This window comes from Polypterus senegalus, chromosome 1 (genome assembly GCF_016835505.1).
Source record: "Polypterus senegalus isolate Bchr_013 chromosome 1, ASM1683550v1, whole genome shotgun sequence".
NCBI lineage: Eukaryota > Metazoa > Chordata > Cladistia > Polypteriformes > Polypteridae > Polypterus > Polypterus senegalus.
In genome coordinates this window covers 180,924,367-180,943,378 of record NC_053154.1, presented here as the reverse complement: position 1 = coordinate 180,943,378, position 19,012 = coordinate 180,924,367, and the positions used below count along the sequence as shown (strand labels likewise).

General features: G+C 39.2%; 1 protein-coding gene across 5 annotated transcripts in view; it reads left to right on the top strand.

Moving 5' to 3' along the window:
• The window catches only part of cracr2b (calcium release activated channel regulator 2B), a 224,701-nt gene that overhangs the window by 156,291 nt on the left and 49,398 nt on the right, over positions 1–19,012 (top strand). For all 5 annotated transcript variants that reach the window (XM_039763991.1, XM_039763966.1, XM_039763982.1 and 2 more), the window contains exon 8: positions 10,793–10,980. In XM_039763991.1, coding sequence (XP_039619925.1) covers positions 10,793–10,980 — 188 coding nt within the window. The remainder of the gene's footprint in view (positions 1–10,792; positions 10,981–19,012) is intronic.

The following is a 19,012-nucleotide window of genomic DNA, read 5'->3' as shown; positions in this document are numbered from 1 at the left end:
AACTACTTGCAGAAGGGCCCTGCTTGTGAAATGTGTAATTGTTCGAAACAGACTCTCTCTGTACGGATCCGCCTGTTTTTTAAAAGGCTGAGGAGAAAAGTATTATAGGTCAAATACACAGTGCCATAAAATAAAAGCAAAATAAAGTGTGAATGCCACACAAACTGGTATTGCTAGATGTTTCGTTTTTTCCAGGTGACCCTTTTTTGCATTGCTTAAGGTATCAACCATAAGTCAAGGTCTTTCTTTTATTCTTTTCTGATCAGCTTTTATACTGATTTTATAAAGGTAATCTAGGTACGATGTGGTCATCCTGTCTCCATGACAGCTTTTCCTTTATCAAATTTAAATTTCTTGTCTCTGAAAATTCATTCATAGCTCATACGTTTCTGCTCTTAGAGCCAGGTGGTTATAGCGAGGTGTACTGGTTTAACTAGAGGCAAGGGATGTAAGAAGCGCTCTTCTCCACATCCGAAGTTCATTGAACTAAAATCTTGTTTTTAAAATCAGCAGCTTTAGCTCATGCTAGTGACCTCATAAATGGGAGCCAACAGCTCAGCACGCTTGTATAGCTCACAAAATAGCAGAGCTAATTACTCTTTCTGCTTGAAACTAATTCTCAAATATTCAGGTAATTCTTAATTAAACACTAAAGCATTAGTGAACAAAAATACATTTTCAGTAGCCAAGTAAAATGACCAGTTGCTTTAACATGAAAATAAAGCATCTTTAGAAAATAAAGCATCTAAAAGCATCTTTGTAAATGTCCAATTTTAAAACATAAGACATTTTAAAACATTTAAAATATAAGAAAAATCCTTGTTTCCAAAAGAGTTCTGCCCATCTTTCCAACAGTTTTCTTGACTGATCTTTGGAATCATCAGTGCCTTTCTGATCACATCCACCCCAAACAGCATATAACTTAATTTCTGTACTCATTTTAAATGATAATAGCCAGTATAAAGTCCCTAAAGGAACTGGAGACATCAGATATCTTCTATCATATATCTTTTCTTGCCAGCCCAAGTAATTCAGATTCAGGCGCATGGCCCTTGAACAAACTGACAGACCCTGGGTAAGACATTTCGAAAGGTTCTGAAGCTGGGCAAGAGTTGAATGGCGCCTCTGCCGGATATAATAGCTGATTGGCACCTAAAAAGTACCGGCAGGGATGTTGAACAGAACGACCCAGCCAGACATGGCCTACGGGTCTGTTTGGGACTGACCGGCTCAGCAGCAGCAGCGGCTGTCTGTTTTCCACAAACCATGGCTCAGGAGCCCAGTCATAAAGACTCTAGGCTGCTTCAGCATCTTTCTGCCTTTTCACCAGATGCACACCTTTGTACAAAATGCTATTGATGACCTGAAAAACAAACATTCTATTCAGGAGTCGATTGTCCAAGCCTTTCATAACACAGACGCTGACTCTTACTCAAAAATATGTGAAATAACCAAGGCTTTCTCTAAATGCCATTTTCTGGACCTGATAGGTCTGATGGACCTTAGGGGTTTTATGGGTATGCGACCTGGAAAATCAGATGAAGTGTCTGAACTGAATGTCCCGGTGAGATCACATGTTTTTTGTCTGCTTTTAATCACTCTGTTTAGTTCTAATGTTTTGAAGTGGTTAGTAAAACCTCTCTGAATGTTAATATTGTTTTTGAAAATGACCAATAAAGTACCATTTGATTTTAAACCCTAACCCTAATTTCTTTCATTGTCGAGGATGGTGGGTTGTTGAAAAAGTTTTTTATAGCCCGGCAAATCCTGGCCGGTGGGGTGGGAGTCTCTTTTCATAGAGTCTTTGCTTCCCCAAGCAGCCTGATTGGTTAAGGAAACTGTCAAGGGCAATTTGATGGATGTCTCTTATTCGGGTCTGTGAAAGGTACTTCGACATAAAAAAACCTATGGTCTCGGGGGTATGGTCACTCATCAGATAGAAGATATCTGATGTCTCCAGTTCCTTTAGGGACTTTATACTGGCTATTATCATTTAAAATGATGAAAAGGTAACCTAGATTACCTTTATAAAATCAGTATAAAAGCTGATCAAAAAAGAATAAAAGAAAGATCTTGACTTATGGCTGATACCTTAAGCAATGCAAAAATGGGTCACCTGGAAAAAACTAAACATCTAGCAATACCAGGTTGTGTGGTGTGGTGTGTATTTGACCTATAATACTTTTATTCCTCAGTCTTTTAAAAACGGGTGGCTCCGTACAGAGAGAGTCTATTTGGAACGATTACGCATTTCACAAGCGGGGCCCTTCTGCAAGTAGTTCAGAATACTTTTATTCTGTTAGAACTAATGCACAACTTGCCTGTGCTTTAAAGCCACTCCTGAATATTTTCAGAGGAGAGGCCCCTGTTTGAATTTTCAGACACCGAGACAAAAACTACTTGATTGGATTAACCGTTTCGGTATGAAAAAACTTACGATTCCTTGCTTCAGACCTATGAATTTGTACATTAATCGTTGTACACATAGATAGAAAAAAAATGCTGCATCTTATATTATACACACGCACGAGCATGCTCACGCACGCACTTGAGAATCAACTTGGAAATATTAAGGATAAAATATAAGGATTCAGCCATCCGTTTTGTATTTGACCTATAATACTTTTCTCCTCAGCCTTTTAAAAACAGGCGGCTCCGTACAGAGAGAGTCCGTTTCGAACGATTACGCATTTCACAAGCAGGGCCCTTCTGCAAGTAGTTCAGAATACTGCCCTCTTACCTATGTCGGAGCTAATGCACAACCCACTTTTAAACCCTGCCTCTAGTTAAACAAGCACACCACACTATAGCCTCCTGTGCTTTCTTATAAATCTTCGTTTAAATGCACAAGTGTATTTACAGAGTTTTCCTTTGTCAAAAGGTTATAGAAATGAGCTAAGCAAAAAATTAAAAATCATATCTGGCCACGGCAAATCCAAAAACACACATGGAATCTGTCTCTCTTGAGCAGTGTGGGGTTACTTTTAAAAATAACTTCATTATATTATACTTACAAAAAGAGTAACCAAATATGTTATATAGTGTAAGGGATGGCAGGCATGGGCTGTCATCTCGACATGTACAGGGCATGGTTCATTAGCCTGGGTGCAAGCCCCTATTAAACCTGAGGCAGAGGAAGGAACAGAGAGCACAATAACAGGGCTTTTATAGGCAGGAGTGTTAAAGGAGACACAAAAGTTTGTAACACGAGACTGCTCCATGTCTTGAAAGGTGATAAATCAAAGTGGAGGTTAGTACATGACCTAAGAGCAGTGAACGAGGGAGTATGGGACTGGCCAGCAGACATCCCTAACCCCCAAACATTCCTGAGAGTACAAACATGCACGCGCAGGGCCTCACCCAGCAGGGGATGAGTACTCGAAATGGACGGTAAGCGCTCTACACGCAGGGGGCTCAGACCGTGTCTGCGCTCTGAGGGCGGCAGAAGCGGGTGCGCAGAGCCTGCCAGAATTGAGAGTCTCAGTGTGTATAAAGATTGAGAGAGAGAGCAGGGTCTGCTTGCGTGTGCTGCTAAAAGCTGGGGCTGAGAAATGCCACTTGGTCTTTCTCTCTGGAAAACCTGCTTCACTGGAAAACCTGATTGGATGTTGCTTGAGGATTTTCTGTGAGATGGAAGATTCAGCAGCTGGATGCTTAGATCTTTCTGTGAAAGTATTTTCAGGGAGATGGGGAAGGCGGCTTGACTTAGATGAAATAAAAACGGATTACAAATGATAAACCAAAGGTTAGATAGATATTTTAAATAATGGATACAGGGGTTCTTACCCAAAGCAGGAGAGGCTATAAGGCAACTTGGCCCGACTGGAACGCTGGAACCTCGGTTGTAGATTCCATTTCCTGCTCAGAGTGTTTAGAAAATGGTTCGCTTTTTTTACAGCACTTTCAGAAGTGGCTGGGAAGTGTGGGGAGGCCAGCCATCAGGTGCTGTCTGACCCGGGGGGCCGAAACTGGGTACGATCACACTCTGCTGTCTCAGACCGTGTCTGCAGCAAGCTGACAAAAGAATCTGTCTGTGAGATGGAAAAAGCCTGGAGCTGCAGTGATACAGCACAGGTTAGATAGATATTTTAGTTTCGTGTTAATATTAAAATCATAGATAGAATGCCTCGCTTTTTATACAGCACTTTCAGAAGGGAGCACACATCCTCCGGAGAGAGGACTGGGAAGTGTGGGGAGGCCGGCCGTCAGGTGGTGCCTCACCGGGGGCCGAGGCAGGCCCTTCAGGCTGGCAGGGTACAGATAGAAACGTGTCCCGGACTTGTCTAGTGCCAAGGCAGCAATCTGCCTGGACTTGTCGAGGTAAAGGCTATAACATGCCTGGGCTTGTTTTTCGGGAGAGGGGGGCTGGGAAGTTGGTGGGGCGGTGGTGAGTTCAAGGAGGGGGCAGACATTCATCAAATGGCTCTTGACAGTTTCCTGGGGCAAGCAGGTGGGTGTTGGCGGGTTCAAGGACGGGGCAGAAATCCATCAAACGGCCCTTCACAGTTTGTTTAACCAATCAGGTGCCGGGAGGGGGTTCAAGGCGGAGTCTGGGCGGGGGCAGGGTGTCCTCCAAACAGGCCAGGGGCGTGGCCGAGTCATGGGGCGGGGCTTGCAATATGACGTCATAAAGGGGCATTGCTTAAGGTCATTAATCATTTTGATTGACGGTTTGACAGAAGGTCCCAGGCTTATACTACTTACCATCAATCACATCCTGGTACTGAGGGTTATCATGAAGCACAAACGTAAATATCTGCAAAGTTTCTTTGCAGCCTTTGTCAGTTTTCATAAATCATTCAACTCAGTTGATCGAGCTGCCCTGTAGAACATCCTGAGACTTTACAAGATCCCCTTGAAGTTGCTGGATATCATGGCTGCCCTGTACACTGGTTCTGTGAGTGCCTTTATGTTTTTCCCCAGTTGATCCTGGGGTCCGCTTGCATGGACTGGGTGTTGGACAGGGTTATGGGTTCCAGCGGCTGTGGGGCATCTGTTGGTGAAGAAAGATTCACTGATCTTGACTTTGGCAACGATGCTGTGATTTTCGCGGAGTCAATGGAGGCTCTGATTTGGGCTCTCGAAGAGTCTGGGCGAGGAGTCCAAAGGTCTAGGCTTGCGAGTATCCTGGATAAAATCCAAGATCCAGACCTTTAATGACCTCTTGGGCACAGCCATCAGCAGTGTTTCTGTCTGCGGGGAGAGTGTCAACCCTGTCGAAAAGGTTTCTTACCTTGGAAGAGACATTCATGTCTCTGGTGATTCCTTCTATGAAGTCAGTAGATGAATTTGGAGAACATGGGTGGTCATGAGGTTGCTGGAAAAGAGGTGTGTGGCATCCCGATACCTTTGCAAAAGGACAAAGGTACAAGTCCTGGTGCTTTGTGTATTGCTTTATTTGGGAGACATGGACGCTATCCAGTGACCTGAGATGATGACTGGACTCCTTTGGTACTGTGTCTCTTTGGACAATCTTTGGGCACTACTGGTTTGAATTTGTGTCAAACGAGTAGTTGTTCATGGAGTCCCAAGTGAGACACATTACCTGCATTGTAAGGAAGCATCAATTATGGCAATGTGGCACAATTCCCCAAGGGTGATCCGGCTTGCACATTGAGGACCCGTGCAACTGGACCAAGCTAAGGGGACACCCATGTAATACCTGACTGTGGGAAATAGATGATCATTTCCAGGGATTGGGAATGGACCATGTGCATAACAGGGTGTTTGCTGACCAGGATTGTTTTATTGTGTGGTGCGTGCAGCGATGTGCTGTACCATTACATGCTCCTTAACCTAAGCTGACTTGACATTTTAGCCATTTTATTATTTTTAGTCAAGAAAAAGTAAATTGGGTTTGGTTGACTAAAAGTAAATGTAAATTATTCAAACATTTAAAATCAAATGGATATCTTGTTTAACATATGAATATGCACAGAATATACTGTATCTCTAAACTATTATCGGAACATGTACACTAATGAGACAAACCACATATAGTGATTATTGAGCATAAAACGAAGAGTAGGTAGGCAGAAAGGATTTACTCCAAAAGATCTTTTTCAGATAATGACAGCTCTGGTTTTTCAATACAGTTATCTGGCCTTCAATATGCCTTAGTTATACTGCTATAAGATTTTATCCAAAAATATATATGGTTATGAAATATACATAAATAAAGTGCTTTTACTCCGTTCTTCACTTTTAAGGTGTTATGCTCATAAACTTTAGTTTTCCCTAAAAAAACAGACGAATAACACAAATTTAATGTTTTCAGATTCCTATTCAGCAATGAAGCAATGCTTTTTTTTACCATTCTGTAACATGTATATATCATATTAACTGGGCAATGAACTTCAAGCACTGAAATCCTAAATACATTTTAAGTTATTATTAACAAATGGAGCATCTCATCTCATCAATGACATAGACAAGCCAAATAGCCACTTTGTTTAAAACATGGCTTGATTTTTAATTGCTACTGCTGTTGTTGTTACTGCCACTGTGTCCGTATGTGTAACTGGATGCATGCAAGGTGGTTTCACCCGCAACCTTGAACTGTATTCACTAGTTACAGAATTGATGAATGTGTGGATGAACATGTGTAGATGTGCTTATTACAATCAAAGAACAAATATGAAGCTTTCGTTCCTTTATCCAGACTGTGTAGGACGCTGTATTACAAGCAGTTAATCCCCCAGTGTTAGGATATAGCCGGTTGGATAATGACTGACTGACTGACTAATCCCCCTGTCATTTCATGTACTCTAAGTGTGTGTCATTACAAGCTAAACAGTTGCAACTGCTATCTGAGGATGATTGTGTCTGATTGCGCTCCCAAAGCTGCATGAATCTGTTTCTTAAGTAATTTGTAAAATGATAAAACTGGCATTAACAAAATCCTGTGTCTTTCTGTTTGTTGTCTTTTTTAATTAAGCATGTTTTCTTCAATATCGCATTGAAGTTTTCAAAAACACAACATTGCCATACATGACTTCTACTCTTTTTCTTTGCGACATGTGTTGCTGTGGTGCTGTATCAGCACCACTGTAAGTCTTTTTCATATGTAGTTTTTACTCACATTTTTCTGACATAATTTTGTGGTTAAGGAAAAGTGCAGTACCAGCCTTACTATCGATGTGACATCCCTACTATAAGCACACCTAAAATAAATAGATGCACTTGATGCATTAGTATTAACAGGGTTCAACAAGAGCCATAGGTAATGGTATTGGTGTCGGGCAAGTTGCCACCTACATAATGTTACATACTTCAGCATGAATCTCAGGATAGCATGCCTATAGATGCCTCTTCAGGTTTGTAGTATTTGTTCCTGCGAGCTTCATTCCACTTGGCTTACACTGGTTTTATGCTTGTCAGCATTATAATTAAAGTTGGTCCATATGTCTATTTTCACCTGAGAATCAATCAAGCAGAGTGGGGGAGGATTCTGGGTGAGTTGATGATCATGATTGTGCCCAAACTAGTGTGTTATCCAATTACAACCATGCACACCGGTTTTAAAAATTGTACCACTGCATTCATGCTTATTTTTTGGGAGACTATGTTGTGTGTAATATAGATGTGCAAAGAGCTCCACATTGCTTATTGTCCAGTTGTCTGTTTGTAATATTTTCATTTTGTTTATTTTTCATCAACAACGATTTTGAAAGCATTTGTCTTAGTATTGATCATTAAAGCGTATTTTTATTTAGTTTTTGTTCTGTTTTCCTCACAGAAAAAATGTCATTGACAAGTATTTTTCATCCTAATTTTTATCAACAAAATGAACACTGTTGAGAGGCTCCCATTTTACTTAATATGTAAATCTATTTTGCTGCATTTTGTCTGAGGGTGATGAAAGTCTGAGTATTACCACAATGATCTGATGGCAATTGAGACAGACCAGTTGCCAGTATCCCAGTTTTGATTGAAGTTTTTGTGATGTGAAAGGTGTGTGAACTTGCATTTCTTACTAGCAGACATTATTAGTCTGGTAAGTTTATGTAAAAATGAGTCTGCTCACATACTGAAAACTTTGTGTATTTCCCAAACAGAATTGTCATGCCAAAATGCTATTGGCAAAATACACTCACCTAAAGGATTATTAGGAACACCTGTTCAATTTCTCATTAATGCAATTATCTAATCAACCAATCACATGGCAGTTGCTTCAATGCATTTAGGGGTGTGGTCCTGGTCAAGACAATCTCCTGAACTCCAAACTGAATGTCAGAATGGGAAAGAAAGGTGATTTAAGCAATTTTGAGCGTGGCATGGTTGTTGGTGCCAGACGGGCCGGTCTGAGTATTTCACAATCTGCTCAGTTACTGGGATTTTCACGCACAACCATTTCTAGGATTTACAAAGAATGGTGTGAAAAGGGAAAAACATCCAGTATGCGGCAGTCCTGTGGGCGAAAATGCTTTGTTGATGCTAGAGGTCAGAGGAGAATGGGCCGACTGATTCAAGCTGATAGAAGAGCAACTTTGACTGAAATAACCACTCGTTACAAACAAGGTATGCAGCAAAGCATTTGTGAAGCCACAACACGCACAACCTTGAGTCGGATGGGCTACAACAGCAGAAGACCCCACCGGGTACCACTCATCTCCACTACAAATAGGAAAAAGAGGCTACAATTTGCACAAGCTCAGCAAAATTGGACAGTTGAAGACTGGAAAAATGTTGCCTGGTTTAATGAGTCTAGATTTCTGTTGAGACATTCAAATGGAGTCAGAATTTGGCGTAAACAGCATGAGAACATGGATCCATCATGCCTTGTTACTACTGTGCAGGCTGGTGGTGGTGGTGGTGGTGGTGTAAAGGTGTGGGGGATTTCTTGGCACACTTTAGGCCCCTTAGTGCCAATTGGGCATCGTTTAAATGCCACGGGCTACCTGAGCATTGTTTCTGACCATGTCCATCCCTTCATGACCACCATGTACCCATCCTCTGATGACTACTTCCAGCAGGATAATGCACCATGTCACAAAGCTCGAATCATTTCAAATTGGTTTCTTGAACATGACAATGAGTTCACTGTACTAAAATGGCCCCCACAGTCACCAGATCTCAACCCAATAGAGCATCTTTTGGATGTGGTGGAACGGGAGCTTCGTGCCCTGGATGTGCATCCCACAAATCTCCATCAACTGCAAGATGCTATCCTATCAATATGGGCCAACATTTCTAAAGAATGCTTTCAGCACCTTGTTGAATCAATGCCACGTAGAATTAAGGCAGTTCTGAAGGCGAAAGGGGGTCAAACACCGTATTAGTATGGTGTTCCTAATAATCCTTTAGGTGAGTGTACATTGTTGTATTGAACTTTTTGACCATAAGTCTTACAAAATGTTGTATTTTTCATTGTACTTGGTTGTTTATATCCTTGTATTTATTTTAGGACAGTTTTTTGCATTAATAGTATGCCTGTATAATAAGATTTGTTTTGACTATCTATTAGTATTATATACCATCTTTTTTTCTGTTTGTTTGTAAGTAACTGGTGCCTGTCCTTGCAGATACCTGCACTGGATATGACACTAAGTTATAGAAGTTATACAACCTAACAATATAGTGAGGTATTTAATGCTTTATGTCTGAATATATTCAGGTTTGGTCTTAGTATATTTAAAATTGGTCACTATGATTGAAAAGTAAGGCAGAATTGAAGAATCGTGGTTGTTTTTCTTTTCTTTTGTGTTTTTTTTTTTTTTGATTGGTTTGCATACTCTGCCTGTTTTGGCATGCACTTTCTTAACCCTTAAACCGCCGGAACCGGCTATAGTAGGTTCCTGATGCAGTTTGCCAGCACGGCTGAGCCGAGTATATTCGGAAAAGTAGATTCATTGAATGCCGCAACTGGCTAGAGTCGGTTTCCAGTGCAATTTGGAAGTATGCTGAAGCCAAGTATATGCGGTGACGTACATTCATTGAACTCCGCACCCGGCTAAAGTTGTTTCTCAGTGCAATTTTCCAGCACACCGGAGACGAGTATATTCGATGATGTATATTCATTGAGTACTGCAACCAGCTATAGTCATGTCTCCGTGCAATTTGCCAGCACGCAGGGGGCGAGTATATTCGGCACCTTACATTCCTTGAACCTCGCAACTGGCTATAGTTGCTTCAGTGCCGTATATTCGTTGAGCAGCCAGGTCATGACCACTGCTGGCCCCGGCAGAACTGCAGCACCACTGTCTCTGGGATTCAGCTGCTGCACTAGAGAAACCTGCAATTATCAGCGTTTACCTCTGTGTGTTTGCGTGCAGCCAGTTCAAGCGCAGTTGGCTCAGTGATTTACTGAATTTCATCAATGGCGTCAGTTGCACCTTGAACATATAATAATAGATTGTTGCAGAAGTTGTTTTTTTTATAATTTTTACAGTTCATTTGCAGTGTGTAAAATGATCAGTGTTACAGTAATTGTGATGCTGTTTAAATGAAAAAAATATGTGTTTCATTAAAATTTCACATTTTCTTTGTAAATTGTGACATTTTTTTAAAAAGTGCAGCTAAAAAGTATTTGGCATCCAGGGGTGCATTAACCCCCAAGTATGTGGCAGTTTAAGGGTTAAGTTTGCTTTCATACCCAAGAACAGTTTTTTTTTAGGTTACCAGGGGATAATTGTCCTGTGTATGAGGTTGTGTTCAAATTGGTGACTTCCTGTCCACGGCAAATTACAATGGAAACATGGTTTCAGGAAATGTGTAAATATATTTGTGTGGACTTAAAGGTAAGTTTTTAAATTATCTATGATCATTAACTGCCTTCTTTTTGCTTTCACAGCTTGAAAGACAACTCCATGAGCTGAGCTATGAGCAAACAGAAACACGTATACAAAATGAGCGCCTTCGACACCTAAATGAAAATTTGCTAGAACAACTGGAGCATACTCGACATGAACTGCAGACCACACAGTTCCATTTAGGCCACCTGCAAGATGAGGCTCAGCGTGAGAAAAAACGTAAAGACAAGTAAGAACCATAAATACTGTAGCCTACAAAATATTACCTTTTTATTCCCTCATATTTTAATTAAAAATAAACATTTAGTCCACTACTTACAGTCTTACTAAATTCTGAGTGACTGACTCCAAAAAATGGTTTTATATTTATATAATTCATGGTTTTCACTTGCAAATGAAATGTTTTTTAAATACAGTATATTTCAAGATAAATAATGAAGACCACCAACATTTTTTGGTTAATTACTTCTTTGTCTCTTAATGTTTTCGGTTTAAACTGTAAAACTGAAATTTATTACACAAAACACCAAAACGTATATGACAAGTTTTGAACACTTTGCAGATCTAATGGCCTTATACATTAAAACAGTCATATCTTCTGATTTGAGTGTAAATTGATCTCACCTTCATTTCCAACAAATATAATGGCAATCAATTCTAGGAATGCATGCACAGTTTTTAATGGGTACAAAATTGCGATGCATGTCTTCATTTCTTCTCTTTGCTGCCATTTATGAGAATGCATACACTTACACAGGGACGAAAAATTCATATTTAGCAAATACAAAATTAAGATTATTTTTATAATGTACTTCTTTTTTATATATAAAAAAAAAAAACTACCATGGAATACATGTTAAGTTGTATTTAACGGTCAAATATACAATATATCCTGTAGTGCGATCAGAATGCTGTCACATTGCTGGCAAGGTTTTTTTTTTTTGAGTAAGTTACTGTTACCAACAGGGGGCACCCACACATTCAAATTACATATACAGTATGTAAGTCAGCATGATGTATTTTGGAACAAGCACAGGCACTGCTGTCAAGTGCTCCTATCTTTATAGATACACTACTGAAAATGTAGAATAAACTAATTTTGTTCTAGCGCACACATAGTGTGAACATTAAAATAGAAAGCACTGCCATTGGTTAATACACTGTTTTTCTCTAAAGAGTAACTTATGCTACTGTTTTCTTTCTTTATAAACATTCTGTCTTAACTAAATTTTCAACTAAAACAGTCCTTAACAGTTTAAAGTTAAAGCAACTTTAGCAAACAGCTGTTTTCATCTTTTTGTACAATTCTTGCGAAAATGTGGAGTTAACTGTTTAAAGACGTTAATAAAGCGCAATGGTTAAGTTTTCTCTACAGAGTATTAGTGTGCTATACCCCTGAGTGGTACTCCGTCAGCACCTGTATAAGCGATTTAGAGGTATAGTAGGGCCAATGAAGGAAGCAGCAGTGGCCTCACAAAGAACACATGATGTTAAGTATTGCTCATTTGTGTGGGCGATGAATGGTCAAATTAATGAAAAAATGGGGTTGTGAACTCAGGTTACATTATTACTGGAAAGCAAAAATTTTCTCAGCTTGGACTACATCTATACCAGCTTCATGATCAGTGAAAGTAAACAATAATTATACAGATGTTTCAAAATAATCTCTGATGTATTAACTACTAAAAATGTAGAATGTCATATTAATAAATGCTTGGATGTACCTGTCATTTGTTTTACCACACCCTGTCTGTGCGTGCGTGTGTGTGTGTGACACAGTTTTAAATAATCAAATAGCTGGGCACCAGTAGCTGTACATGTAGTAGAATGAGCTTGCGCTCTTACAAGTTTAGCTTTTCTAGTAAATTTGTAGGGATAAACTTAAAAAGCTAAAGATTTACCTGACATACAGATTATTAGCTTCATAACAAACACCAACAAACAGGAATACATACACCACAAATTTTGTAGCTTTAGGTTTCATGCAGTAATTTCTTCATGACAGAATAAAATAAGCCTGCATAGAGTTAGTGATTAGTTGACAGTTTTTGTTCAGTGAGATTTACATGTTGCTTTGCATTCAGACTCCTGTTTGTGCACCTCATTGTCCTTTAATGAGGCTTGACTCGATATGGTGCCCATTCCCAAATCCATTAGCAAGTGAATTTCACTGCTGATGCACAGCACTAGGATATACCTTAGATTAGTGTGATGCTTCAAACCTTTGTTGCGGTCCACACACTAGGCAATAAAATGTCTGCTATGGAGAGTAGAAACCTAGCCCAGGCTTAGCTAATGTAGAGAGAACAGGATTTTAGTACTGACAACAAATTAAAAAGAAATTGGTTGACATTTTGCTGATGATTTTTTGGGTTCACATAGGCCTAGTCTTTTGTTTCATAACTGTTGCACAGGTTTGTTTCTAAAGGTTGTCAAAAGTGTGTTATGGTTGCTCTCTTTGTTGTCTATGAGTCCTTAATTTGTAAAGTATATTTGCAACAGTGTCATTTGTTATTAATGCTGCATTATCAATTGAAGAGAACCAGATGGCTGATATTGGAGAGAGGCATAATTAACTTGATTATAGAGAGACTCAGACTTCTTTTACCAAGAAATTTCGCTTTGGCTGTTTGACCCCCACACCCACTAACACTTGGCCAGTTACATTATTTTTGCATGTCTTTGAGATGTGAGAGAACTTGCAAACTTCACAAAGATAGTGTAGTGCCAGAGACAGGGATGTCTACACTCAGGTCAGCTGGACAATAGACAGGAAGTCTGCCATACACCCTAAAGCATTGAACTTTGAACTATAGGGTTACAGCTTTAATTCCTGTATCTGACTCACTGTTTGACTGTAAACAAACCACATATATGGCACAGTGGTTAAGGCTTTGGACTTTAAACCATGAGGTTATGGGTTCATATCCCACTACTGACACTGTGTGACCCTGAGCAAGTCATTTCACCTGCCTGTGGTCCAATTGGGGTAAAAAATGAAATGTAACCACTGTATTTCAGACTTAAGTCACTTTGTACAAAACCATTGGCTAAATAAATACATGTAAATGTAAACATATCCCACCTATACTTTAAATATAAGAAATATATGCAAGCAATTATACTATTTATTGATCGTATAAGTTGCCTTGCATAAAGGTATCGGACCAATATCCCATAGTAATAATAAAACCCCTTATTTTGAAGGTGAAGTAAATTAGACTAGGGAGAACTAGGAGGTACCAAACACCATTCACAGTGTCACAATTTTAATATATCTTTAACAGAAGAGTGTCCTTATAGAGATACTTCACGTCTAGAATATTACCAAAATGGCGTCTTTAGTTAACAAAAAACACAAACTGGGTGCATACAAAAATAAAACAAAAACCCACCTGCCACTCAGAGCCCACATGTTTGGGGTGGCTCACCTAATTGTACACCTTCAAAATACCACCATACCACCTCCATCTTTTTTCTCTCTTATTCACACACATACACACACACACACACAAATGTGGCTCTGGGCTCTTCCTCTGGTCAAGGAACTTTTCCTCGACCTCGCTTCCAAGCCATAAACTCCATCAGCATTTGACTATTAACCAGTTTTAATTCCTCTCTTAGTTTCCATTATGACCAATGCCTACAATTCCTAGAATCATGCCCAGGATTTGTGGCAGCCTTATTTATGCTACAAGAACATGAATCCTTTCTGGTAGTTGCTGGTATCCCTGCACCACTGAGCATTTAGCTACCTCTTAGGGAAGGTCTTTCTTTAAAGAGACAATATATTGCAACTTAGTTGGTGAGCTGGAGTGAGCTGACCATATGACTGCCATTACCAAACCCAAATATTGTAAGCTTGGAGTGATCTCTTCACCATCTGCTGTAGCATCACCCTCTCAAGACAGACATCCTTGATGCATGCTTTAATACTTTTACTCTATAATCATAGTTGAAAATTTCATGGTTTGGCCTATGCCTCATACTGTACATATCTCTGTGTCTCTTCTGTCTTGATCTCTCTTTGCTGGTATATTTTCCAAAGATCTTTCATCAAGTTTAACCTATTGATTGCTATTGTGATGGTGCCCCAAATTTTTACCAGCAGTTCACTCCTTTAAAGCAGTTAAAGCTGTTAAGCTTGGATTTAAATGTGAACAGGTAATAAATAGTTGAAAATGTAGAATATTTTGTCTTTCCACAGTAGCAGTGTGCAAGACACAATGAACTCTTGAGCACATACTTAGAATACTTCTCTTGAAGTAGCATGAACCGCTAAGCTGTAATGAGAACTATCTCAGTCCAGGAATTCACTCTGTAGTGGTGTGGCTGAGGTTGGGTGTGCACTATTTGATTTTAGCCTAAGTTTCAAGTTAAGTTCTTTTTTAAATCGGCACAAAATCATGAGAAAGATATTGAAGGTCGTAATGTGGTTATTTTTAAGGTAAGAGATTTTTTTTGACATGATCCAAATGGTTTTTTGACATGTCAAAAGTTTAGAAACTCTCTCGTGTTCATAGGTCATGTAAGCAAATTCCCCATTTGATTTCTTATTGACCAATTATGAAGTGACTCATAGTTCATGCTTTTGCAAGCATTTCCGTAAAAAGTTTGTGAATGAATAAGAAGAATAACAAATTGGTTGATCTGTGGCAAGTGAACAAGAGAACTCTCCTTTTATAGGAAATACCTTGATTTAGTGATCAAAGGAGAAATACCGAGGAACATTTCCCAGTAGCCACAAACTACTGGTAGCATTGCATGTTTCTGATTTTAACAGAATAGTCGTAAGGTATAGGCTAATGAGTAGCATATTTTAAAAATATATGTACAGTGAAATATCATATTCTCAAAGTGTTAAACTGCAAATCTGGCAATATTCCTGGCACCGGCATTGGAATGTGTGAAAATCACATATTGTATGTCTACCTAAGCATTGTCAAACATTTGCAAACCCTTGACCTTTGGGTTACAAAAATGCTGTAAAATCTAAATGAGCTATAAAGGGATAACTGACATTAGCCCATTTCCCACAGCTCTGTGGATGAAACAGTTTCTAAGCTGCATGCGTCCTTGTGAGCAAAATTAATTTGTTTCCTTCCAGCCCCAAACTCCTATATTCTCACAGACTACTACACTATCTTCCTCTATACGTGAATCTTGTGAATCTGGGTCATAGCACCATTTGTTTCAGTCCAGGAATTTTCTCTGTGGTTCTGCAACTAACTGCACTGAACTACACTGTCCCATTCTGGGAGATAAAGGGAGACTGTGCAACATCAGTCAGGCTCTTGCTCAGCTTCCTAATCCTACACATACATACACTGTTACAAGAACTTTTATTTGCTTCACAAGTCATATATTGTAATTGCATTTAGGACAGAGTATCTTAAAAAGATTCACTGCTCCCGGATGTAGGAATTTTGATTGATTAATAATCAATAAGATGGCCACCCAGGAGGATGGATAACATTAATCCAATAATTCGGCTCCTACTTTATTTACTTTATCCATCTCTGTTGTAGGAGGCAGGTCTCCAGCCTTTAGACTTCTATCAAGGTAACTGAGGCACACTCATATTAAGAAACCGAATAACTGCAATTTATTGATAAACATAATAATTATAGAAATATAGATAGTATGATAAAAATGCATATATATATATATATTGAAATATAAAATTGAACACAGACAGACTAGACATACAAACATATAGCCTGGCTGTTACTAGTATTTACTGGTATTTTATGGTCTTTGTCCTTGCTTGAGTCAATTTCTGGCTCATGAGGTCTGCAGAGGAGCCTCTGGAGAGGTATCAGGTCACCTGTGATTTACACCTTTGTTATCAAATGAAGTCCGGACCGAAAAAAAAAAAAACTATAGCATTTGTGAGCAACTTCTGTCATATATTTCACAAATATACAAAAAAAAATCTATAACAGTTTTAAACAAACTACTAACTTCAGGTTCTGTCTAATATTGCACAAAGGTATCAGGAAAAAAATAAAACAATTGTAAAATCTACTGAGGAAACATCAAGTTGTGTGACAGAAACACCAGTCTGCCCACAGCATCTGGCTTCAGAGCAGTATGGTTACTTGTTACAACATTTTCTCCGGTGCTGAAAACCCTCTTAAAAGGACTACTTCTGCAAGTTTCCCCAATTTGTCGGGACTTCTTGTTCTTCTTCTGTTGGTGGTAATGTACTTCTTGTGTTTTCCACCATTCAAGTGGATTTACATCACTGCTCACCTCATGTATCATCAAGTAGCTCTTGATCTCTTTTTTTAATGGCAGTGTGCAAAAGACTTTCCTTTTTTGAATTTCTGTGTTTTTTTTTTTTTAAATAGCTGCCAAAAGACTTTTTTTTTTGCTCCCTCATTTGTGTCATCCCCTGCTCCATCTTCTGTAGCCATAGTGGTAGGGAGAAGCTAGGCGAGGAGGTGGGTATCTGTGCGAATTTTTTAATGAAAGAAAAAAGATGTGGTTTGGAATCAAGGACCCCCACTTAAGACGGCTTGCAAAATAAAACACACCCCATAGGTATATGCTTCTGACAGAAATAAAAATCCATTTGAACAAATTAGTGCACAGACAACATTAGTCCCTCTCTCTGTTTTCATGCAAACCATGCGGTCTTCTTGCAGTGACCATGATACTATCACATCTTTTAGACCTTGCGCAATGATGTCACCTGTGTGGTCTTCTGTGAAGCAGGATGTTTGCAAACAGTAGCTTTGCAGTTTCCAGGTTTCGTTGATGAATTGCACTGTCAAAGAGAGGCTTGACCATAAATCTGTTATGGCAAAATATGAAACCTTCTGTAGTTTATGCATCAGAGTTTGGCGACATTGATCATACAATTTAGGCAGAGCTGTTTGATCAAAATAATTCTGTGGGGTGGTTAGTTCGCAAATGGTGAAACAAGTTAGTTGTCAAGCTGTCTTTAATGGCAACCGATTTTGAAAATAATTTGCAGATTGCCATCTTTTGAGCAGTATCAGTCTTTTCAAAACCACCTCCATATTCACATCTTGAAAATTTAATGACATAGATTGTTTTATCCCCTAGCGCTATTTCCTCACTCATTTTTAGGCAGCTGCTCTAGCTTAACTTGTAGTGTACTGTTCACGTATGCCTATGCCCTCCCTTTACACATGCGCGGTAATCTGTCCTGTTAGGTTACATGAGACAGTGAATGCATAGAGTAGTGTTTGATTGATTTTTGCAAAATGAGTGACATACTCGATAGTTTCAGCTAGCACATCGTTAAAACAATTAAGATATTATCGTAGATGCTACATATTGCACACTCCTACTTTCAGTACTTATTTATTTTCTAATATGCTTGACCAGTTTAAGTTTACAGGATGTTTTTGATTATATAAAGCACTTTCGTATAGTGTACTCTATGAAAGCTGATTATTCTGTACATAATATTTAGCTAACTTAATTATCCATTAAATATACAATTAGATTGAGTATGACAGCTTGAGAAAGGTTTTGTGTAAATATGTGTAAGAATACTTCAACTATTGCAAACTGCATTTTGTTAACTTATTTATGACCACCCAGACCACAACCATAGCATGTACTAAGAAACTGCTGGAAGAGCTCCATTCACATATAACTTAGACATGGATGAAGTTCAAACCTAGCAAATTCAGAAGCACCTCTTTCATTAGAGTAAAACTCATGGATAACAGATTCTAGATAGTCATAACCTTGGGGTGCTGGTACAATGACAGCCTCAAGGACATACACCAGAATGAGAAACTGGGACAGATACCATCAAAGGCCTTGTTAGTATAAACAAGACACATCATCCTGGCAAGTGGAAGCTATGGTGCCTACAATTTCGATTTCTTCTCCATCTGATGTGGCCTATGACAATCTGTGGTGTTTCTATTATCAAAGCTGAGTTGCTTGAGGAAACAGTCTTGTGCATGTATGTAAAGAAATTGTGTAGCCTGTCGCATTGTCTTAGTAACCTAGGCATACCTAGAAATGGTGCCCTGAAACTGCCCATCTCAAGCTTAACTGAAAAGTACAAACGTTCCAAGATAGGACTGCGTATAACCTTGAATGAATCCAATAACTGTACAGTGAGGGTGGCTGCTACAAGTTTAAGAACAGGGAAAAAGTGGTTGCCAGCTGAGGCTGTGCAAAAGCAAATGTCAGCCATCAGGTATGGAGATATAATTGGTTAGATACAGTACAGAGGAGGCAGATTTGGCCTTGAAACAACCAGAATTGTT